Here is a 9,480-nt window from a genome sequence, read left to right as displayed (position 1 = left end):
GAGGTCCAGGACTTTGTTTTAGAACCTCGTAGAAACCGAGTGTTTCTGGGTCGACATTTGGTGCGTAGCTGCTACTGATATACTTTAAGTGTCACGTAAATCAGACAAATGATTGAATTTGTTCTGCGGCAGCTCTTTAACCAGGAGATGATCTCTTTAGTTTTAAACACTCACCGGCTGGAAGCTTCACAGCAGAAACACAACCTCTGCTCTTCTATCAGGAGGAGACTGAATCGAGGAGGAAGAAGACAGAGAGCTCAGCTGTTCTGTTTCCTCATTTGCAGTTTACTTCAATGGGCGGTGCTGTTCCTGCTCACAGGTAGCGCTGCTGCTGCTGCTGGTGGAGTGTGAGAGAAAGCTCATGTTGCTGTTCAGACCAGGAGAGGGTAGTGTTCTTCAACTTTTCTAACTCTGCAACGAAAACTATTTCCACACACAGCTGAAGCCAACGCTGCTGGTTTATAACACCACAGTGAATGAACCAAAACCAGTGGGTCAGCGCCGCAGATTGACAGCTGAGGTATCGGACCGTGCACATGCTAAAGCCCTGATTTGTTCCACTTTATAGAGGGACAGTGGGGTGTGAGTTATTGTTGTCTGCCCTGCTGTTTCCTTCTGTGGTGTGTTTATTACCCAGTATGCACTCGTGCACGCTCTAAGATTCGAGCTCTTTGCACGGGCAGCTTCCTGTGTCCAGCGACGTTGGCGAGGCAGTGAAGTGATGCATCTTTATGAGGCTAGCTGAAGGACGGCCACTCTACTGTAGTGTGTGTGCACGGCTGCCAATAGTGTTTCAGGCTGTCATCACTCAGAGGAATAGAGCCCACTGTGATCCCGATAAGAGACCAGTACCGCCGCGCTAGGACTGAATGGAGGGCCCAGTTCAATTAATCAGAGCCTCATCCCTGTCTAATTGTGCCAATGAGGCAGCAGCTGTGAATGGATCGGAGGCAGGACTGACGTGCTGATAGCCGTCACCTCGGCGACGGCGAGAGGCGTTAAATATTCATGCCTGTCACTCACCTCATGCAGAGCGAGTGTCTCTCTGCTCCTCACACACACACACACACACACACACTCGCCTTTCAATTTATTCCCATTCGTTTTAGATGGCTTCAGTGGCTCGGCAGAAAAAAAAAAAAAGCAATCACACTGTACTTTTCCATAGCAGAGGATCAGCGGAGGAGCTTTTTTTTTTTGCTTCCTGCACTTCCTGATATCATCTCATGCACACACCTTTCACCTCTCTGGTTTCTCTGCTCACGTGCTCGGTGTCCTCGCTCAGCATCTCCTGCCCACTTCCTGCTCTCTCTCTTGCATCTTCGGCTCCTCCAGGCTCCATCCTCGCACTAATCCCCTCCATCGATCCATCACTCTTACCTTCTCCTCTGTTCTCTCACCCCGCCCTCTCCTCCTGCTTCCTGCTATCTCTCTTCTTTATCTAATCTGTCTGTTGTTCCAGCCCATCCGTCTCCCCTCCTACTCTGCCTTCCTTCTTCCATGTTCATTGCTGCCACACTTCCTCTCTATTTTCTGCCCTGTGCTCCATCTCTCCTTCACAGTTTCTTCCTCTTCCCTGCTCTCACCATCCCTCCTCATCCACTCGCCCACTCTGCCTCCCTGCCTCCCTCCCTGCCTCCCTGCCTCTCTCCGGGGTGACTGGCAGGAGTCTTTGGCTCTCCCACAGGCCACCTGTCTCTGTTCTCCTCACAGCTCCATTCACTTGCGGCTTCATATTTCTTTTCTCTTTTTTTTTTTTATGTTTTATGAATGACGGCCATCAGAAGGCTGCAGAAGGGACGTCCTCCCGGAGAGCCGAGGCGTCGCTCCGGGGAGCAGGACTCCTCTGTTGTGCCTAAAATGTGTCACGATGGAAATGTGTGTGACTTGAGCTCTCGACTCCCGGTGCGTTCGGTTCATTGAGCCGCTTCCCTGTTATGGAGTGCAGCCGCTTCATAGAGGCAGAATGGGATTACAGCCGCTCTGACATGTCGACACCCTGGGCTCATCTTAATTGCTGAGGATAATAGACACACTGACGGGATGTGTTGTCTGAGTGGCACGCTTTGACATTGTGTATCTGCGGCGAAATACCCTCGAAAGTTCAAAAAAACTTCATTTAAAATCAAAGATGAGGAGTCAAAACACGCCGCCTGTAATTACAGGGCCCTCGTTTGGCTTTTTCTCTCCATAAATTGTCATTCAGTCCTCACAAGTCAGTGCGACTGGTACGCTGTCTCCCCTGAGCTGTGGTTGGTAGAACGTTCTTTGCAGCTCATTCTAAGCAACAGACAAGGAACCGCGTTACTTAGACAACAAGTGAGCGAGCAGCCCGAAGCAGCAGAAAGCGTCGCTCAGCGTTACTCTGCCTCTGTGATCATATGTTGGGATTAAAAGAAGAATATTTGTGTGGTTTAAATGGATGCAGGGCAAAACAAAAAAAAACCTCCCATAGAGTTGAATCAACACTTTTATAGAATTATAGATGATATTAGTTCATTCAGGGCTCGTGCATCGTGACACAGATCAGATACGGACTCCCTTCATATTTACATTTAATGTTCAGGACTGTTTTGTTGCTATGGAGTGCTTTATTCCTCTGAAGTCCAAACAGTTTCTGGGTGGTTTTATTTGCTCCTGTCACAGCTTTTCTCACCATGGACTCATTTTTACAGCAATATAAAATAAAATTAAATCCTGCACCTCTATGGAAGAAACTAAAACATGTATTGTGGAGCACAGCAGTTTCAGAATGCAGTTAATTCTAAAAAATAAATAAGTAAACTAAAATAATAAATATAGTACAATATAATACAATTAATAAAACAAAAAATTTAAGTTAAATTTCATTTTTTGTTTTTTTTTTAATTTGAAGGGAAAAAAATCTAAAGTCTGGATCCGTGTTCTGATTTTTCCAACAGAATTCACCAATTTTGGAAAAAAAAGAACAGGTGACTCCACATTAGATGTATTTAACCACCAACCTCTACTCACTTTGAGTGTTTCCCAGTTTGCACATTAATCCTGATCAGATATTCCACCGTGTTAAACGTATTTATTCACCAGTTTGCTGTCAGCTGACTGTCGTCGTCTCCTCTCTGAGCACTGCCTGCAGTTCAGCCAGATAATCTGTGTTCTGATAACGTTGTTATCGCTCTGAGTCACTGATAACTTCACCGCGGTGTGTTTTTACATGTGGGATGAAGTGATTTTGAGGTGAGGTTTGGTAGGTTTTGGGACGGAGCTGCGTGCCACACTGACGAGTGAAAACTAGAAAATCTGACGAGTCTCTGTGATATAAAAATTTCTGGCTGTGATTAATGGTGTAATTTGGCCATTAAAAAAAAAAAAGATAACACTTGTTTAAACCCACTGGCAGGTTCAGAGGTTTAATCAGATCGTCTGATAATTCCAGTATTTTAAGTCATTTGATTTGATAAAGTGATGCAGCAGCTCTCAGCCAGTCAGCTGAGCGGTCCATCTATATAATAATACTGATGATAAAAGCTTTCCAGGCCAACAGGCGGAACATTTGCTCTCACACAAACACATTTGCTGCAGTGTGAGGATCTGGTAGATGAAGCAGTGACTGGAGCGCTCTGGAGAATCTGGTTTACAGAGAAACAGTGAAGGCAATGAAAGCGCCGTGTCTTTAACCTGTGAGACCGACGGGTTCGTGTTCACTCCCATCACTCCCATTTTGCACCTCTCAGCAGGCTGCTCTCCCCTCTTCTGTCCTGTAGGGGGAGTGAGAGGGCTGACAGTGATGGCTGCCTGCCATCCTCCTCCTCCTCCTCCTCCTCCTCCTCCTCCTGCTCTCATCTCACATTAATCTGAGGTGACAGAGTTTCATATACCATCGCCACGCACCACTGCCCTGTCCCCCCAGTCATGTGTCCGGGCTGCGCTCCCCCGACTGTGCCAGCGTTACGCAAGAAGACCCGATGGGGGGCACCAGCTTGGTTCAGCCTGCAAGAATCTGAAGAGGCTGGGACATATCAGCACAATAAAACACAGAAAAGCAGCGCTTCAGAAATACGTATGAGTGTGGAGCACATCTTCTCCTGCTGCAGCTTTGATGCTGAATCTGAAAGCGTCTGCAAACAATCCTCAGCACCTCTGTTGGCTTCAGTCCTGTTGTCCCGCTGCACGGAGAGCGAGCAGCTCCGAGGTGGATCGTATGTTTGCTCGTGACCCTGGAGAACACATTCAGGTGGCTGTCGTGTGGGAGTTGGAGGGATTAATTATGTAATAAATGTAGGTGGGCAGTGACTCGTACAAGAGAAGAGAAAGGTTGATTCTTTTAGTAAGATGGCCGACCTGAACCCCCGAGGCGATGTTAACAAGAAAGTCTTGGTATTTGAGTAACCATTACACGCCATTTCAAGAAAAATTGTCACTCACTCAGAAATAAAACATTTCTCAAAAGGTCATCCTGTACATACACGGGTTTAAATGACTTTTATCTCTGGGTTTTGATTAATTCTCCGATCCCTCTGGCTGGTGTACAGTTTTCTCTTTCTTTAAATACCTTAGAGGCACCTGGAGAAAGAGGAAAACTAGGCCTAATTTGTCTCCTGCCAACTTACCAGGAGCAACTGCCAGATCTCGATGACCTTAAAAGCAATCCTCTGCCATTCATCATTTTTATTAAGAACAATTGGCCCGGTCTGACTCTGTGGGATGCGGAGACTTACGGGTGGCTCGGACTGTTCCCGAGCACTCGCAGCATCTACGAGTGCTCATAATAGACCCCTCAACTAACATTTACATTTTAAGGACTCGTTTTATGGTGTCAGCTTACAAGCTTGTAACCAGTCAGAGTTTTGTTTTCTCACTCACCAGGAGCATCGCCTGCATCATGTTTACCAGAAAGCACCGTTTCTGTTGAAGGGATTTTTCTGCTTATTTCAACCCTGTCTCAAAAAAACCTCATCCCTGTACAGCTGATCTGCACTGTTACGAATACTTTGAAAGAAACGTACTTTCTCTCCTAAAGCTGTGGCTGTGATGGTCAGAAACGCCTCCCAATGGAAACGTGTGCAGCAGGACGTATGAGGAAAATTCATTCATAGGGTTAAGTTTTGCTTTCACTTCCTGATCAGTTAGGTTTAGGCAACAAAACTAGTTGGTTAGGTTAAGAAAAATATGATAGTTTGGGTGAAAGTTCGACCCTCTTTTAACCCTTTCAGAGCTACAGCCGGTGTACCGGTCTGCCCCGTTCACCCCGTCCACCCTGCAGCTCGGTGTAGCGGCTCCGCTATACGGCCACTTTCTGTTTCATTCAGTTTGATTGTCTGTCAGTGAACAAGCAATTCAGTCGTGAAACAAATTATGCAAATACTACTACTACTACTGGTACTACTACTGCTACTAATAATAACAATAATAATAATAATAATAATTGCATACAGGGCTCTTGCTTGTGTCATAACAGAGTAACGACCCGTTACGCTGCACATTGGGCCGATACGTTGGTTTTGAGGGTACGTAACGAGAAAATATTTAACAACAAGCGCCAATGGAGTTTCTCTGCTGTCGTCGTTGCTGCTAATGCTGCTATTTGCTAACGTATTTGCCGCTAACTGTCAGCAGCATTCACTAAGACCCCCCCCTCCCGGGACAAGGACGAGGATGAGGACGACCCCTGTTGTCCCGTCCCACCCCGTCAGTGTCCCCCGTCGACGACCCTTCCCCCCGGTACGCTGTAAAGGACTCCTGGCGAGGACTCTGACATAGTTACTTCGGGTTGAAAGGGTTAAAGCTTCTGTTGTATTTCCTGGGTTTCCACGGTGACAAGTCCCTCCCTATCTAAAGTGCATTTTTATGCAGACGACACCATGCAGTTGCCTCTTCTCTGAGCAAAGCCGTTGATGAGCTCCAGAGTGTTTTCCAACGGTTGCAGGCCTCGTTGCATTATATCAACATTCTTCTATCAACGTCCCACAGAGAAAGCAGCACTGGTGTGTTTATATGTACAAAGCAGTTGTGGGTAAACTGCCTTCACACTCTGTTTCTCACCAGCAGCTACTTCAGAGGTACATTTAAATGGCCGCCATGCAGCGCATCAAGGATTCTTTGCGCTCAACCTGGTCGTCTGGCCCTCCCCTGGTTTGCACCCTGCTCATGGAGCAACCTTCAGAACACATAGTTCGAAGCTCTGATCAAAAGATGCGTAACAGCAGAGTGCAGCTGCTTTCCCAGGTCTCGCTTAAAAAAGAGGTTTAATCACAGTGGGACTGCTGGTTAGATAAAGATTCAGCAAAAAAAGTAATCTGGCATAAAATTTGTTTTCCTCCACGTGTAAACTGAGAATGCATTTTAGTTTTATAGGATACAGGTTTGACTTTGTTACAACAAGTCATGTTAACTCCACCTGTGCTTTCATGTCAGTTTAAGATGATGCACTGTTCTCTGGGTTAAAAAAATGATGCAACATGAATTCCTTGTAGGGTTANCACACACACACACACACACACACACACACACACACACACACGGGCTCCGACACTCTTTTATCTTAACAGAGCTCCTTTAGAATGACTGGCACTCGGCTGTCTTGTGGGACATATGGCTCAGTGTGACCTGCCAGCGTCCTTCACTGTTGCTGGCGTGGCACCAAAGCCCCCCCAGGCTGCACTATCCTGCACTGCTCTCTGCAGTTAGTACCACCTTCTGACACCGACTCTCTGTATTCACACGAGCTCTTTTATGTCCCGACGTTGCAGTCGCTAGTCTCAGTAGGACGCTCTCAAAAGCACACACGTATTGTGTCGGAACACAAACAAGGCTGCACAGAATCCTTGATTTAGTGTCAGTAAGTATACATAGAGGACAGCGGCTGTAATTCACATTCAAAGGACTACAACCAATCAGCCACAACACTGAAACCACTGACAGGTGAGCAGAATAACATTGATTATCTTGTTACGGCGGCGCCTGTCACGGGCTGAGATGTATGAGGGAGCAAGTGAGCAGTCAGCTCTTGAAGTTGATGAGTTGGAAGCAGGGAAAAAGGATATGAGCCACTTTGACAAGGACCAAACTGGGACAACTCTCCAAAACAGCAGGAGTTCCAGGTGTGAAGGGGTTCTGCCAAAGAAGGACATCCAGTGAAGTGCCCAGGAGTTATATTGGGCTGGTCCATTGAGTCTGATCCCACAGAAGATCCAGGACATGTCAAGGGGCTGCGTAGAGCGACCATACTGACCCCTGTCCAGCACAGAGAGCATCCACAGTGACCATGTGAGCATCAGAACTGAACCCTGGAGGAATGGAGGAGGGTGGCCTGGTGGACGGCTGGCTGTAGGATGCACTGTGTGGAGGTGGAGCTCTGACCATCGTTCTTCTTGGCAACCTTGAGTGCTGCATTCATGTAGATGTTCCCGTGACATGCAGCACCTGCCGAAGCCATGTACAGCCCTTCATCCATGTTGCCAAACTGCACTGCAAAAGTCGTCCTGGGATGGTTTGAGGAACATGACAAAGAGTTCAAGGCGTTGACTTGGTCTCCAAATTCCCAAGATTTCCATCGGGTTTAGCACTTGTGGGATTTTCCTGAATCTGATGCTAACTGGGCTTCTGCACCTCCTGCAGCTTTAAATCTATTGTCAGGCACTTGTTAAAGCTGCAGTCGTGGATGTTTTGGGTGCAGAAGAACGTCCACTAAATACGCGTTCTGCAGCCACTTTATCAAAGCACATCGAGCCCCGTGTGCAACAGCTCGGCTTTAAATTCAGCTTTTACAAACGTAGTAACGATGGGTTTATTTAGCTATATGGTTGTTGTTGGGACTGAGATGTGATGTTAGAAACACATTTCAGTCCATTACAACTCTATGCCTACAGCTTATAGAGCAACTGACAGCTTTTGGGAAGCTTTAACAAAGAATTGTCCATCATAAGCCTCATAGTGACAGAATGTGATCCTGAGCTGTTGAATCACGTTGCACTCCTCCGATGAATCTAATCATGTAATCAACGGTCTTCGTTATCAACATTTTAGGTTGTGTTTGTCCCATATCTACCTTAGTTCTAGCTTTGCTTCTGTCTCCACCAGCTCTTCAGCTTGTTATTGGGCTGCGCCGTTTGGTGATGAGCGAGTGGGGTGAAGTGAGTTTACTTGGACTTATTTGCTGCACACAAATAAATGAAGCCGGTTTTTACCAGCAGGCCATAAAACTAATCAGCTAAATGAGGCTAAAACACCACATAGTCCCAGTTTATTGAGTCCACCAAGCTAAAACTAATGCAGCTTATTAGGACGGGCCGGCTTCAGCCTACCGCTGCACCACAGCGTGCTGTTTTCAGAGGAAATTCATCACCAATGTCTGTAGTCACTTTTTATTTCTTTGCTTATTTCTTAGTGTTCTGGGGCCCAAAGCCAACAAGCTTTGGTGTTGAGCCAAGATTTATAGGTCTGTACTGTACAGTATCCGCCGTGTCTTTCTGAGTGTGGCTGCGATGTTTCCGAAGGACCAGTGTTTCTGATTAGTGCGGCACATTCGCCCATTTATTTTCCCTCAAGTCTCACTTTTATGAATTCAGGGACTGTGGGGCCAAATGTGGCGCCACTGTGAAATGTGCTTTATTTTTATATATATATAGCTTTCTTTTCTTTTTGCTTCCAGTTTTCAGTTCCTCCGGATGCATCACACAGCTACAGAGAATATACTGCTTTTTTAAAAAGTGCTGAATGATGAGCTAACACTGTTCAGATGCAGCCGGTAGCCTGTGGATCTGAACCCACATTAACCTTAAAGACATTTCTTGGGTGAATTTGGTCCAGTTGATTGCTTTAGCAGAGCTGTGTGAGTTCATTCATGATTTTGGAAACTCTCTGTGGCCTATAATACGTCTATTCTGCATGTGGCACTCCAGAAATTTTAATTTGAACCTTTTAATTTCCCCTGCTCTCATAGAACCGTTTTCTGGCTACAGAAATCAACATTTGCTCGTCTAACGTCCCTCAAATCCAATAACGAAGGACAAAGAGTTTGTTGCTGCATTTGTGTGTTGATGTTCAGTCCAGAACTTCGGGTTCTGGTACTGCAGGTCCGTGCGTCTGTGTGCTGACCTTGTGTTCTCCCCGTGCAGGTTCACCCTTTGCTGATGCGCGAGAGGCGCTCAGAGTCTCACAGGAACAAGCTACTGCGGCGGACAGTCAGCGTTCCTGTGGAGGGACGGCACCATCCCGAGATGGGTGAGCAGCTTCTACATTCAACTGTTCACACTGAGAGCTTGATCGAGGTCCAGTCGACGGTTATTTTGCATTTCTTTTCTTGGTTCCTAATGAAGGTTTTGTTTCGTTCCATACTGATCCTAAAGAGATCTGTTTCTGATGTAATTTTACTGGAAATGATGGAGATAAAAAAAACAGAACATGTCAGACGTTTAGACAGAACCAGTGGGCGTCCTCCACACTGAGTCTCTTTAGTAGAAACTTTCCTCTTGTGTTGCAGTCAAAGGTAAGTTTGAAACA

At 46.3% G+C, this 9,480-nt stretch overlaps 1 protein-coding gene across 1 annotated transcript in view; it reads left to right on the top strand.

The window, feature by feature from the left end:
- Positions 1-9,480, top strand: part of syngap1b (synaptic Ras GTPase activating protein 1b) — a 190,987-nt gene that overhangs the window by 49,319 nt on the left and 132,188 nt on the right. Inside the window, exon 3 of the mRNA XM_008281155.1 lies at positions 9,096-9,201. Coding sequence (XP_008279377.1) covers positions 9,096-9,201 — 106 coding nt within the window. The remainder of the gene's footprint in view (positions 1-9,095; positions 9,202-9,480) is intronic.

This window comes from Stegastes partitus, unplaced genomic scaffold, assembly GCF_000690725.1.
Source record: "Stegastes partitus isolate 25-593 unplaced genomic scaffold, Stegastes_partitus-1.0.2 Scaffold225, whole genome shotgun sequence".
Classification (NCBI taxonomy): domain Eukaryota; kingdom Metazoa; phylum Chordata; class Actinopteri; family Pomacentridae; genus Stegastes; species Stegastes partitus.
Note: the sequence above shows the minus strand (reverse complement) of the source record. Positions and strands in the feature narration are given on the sequence as shown.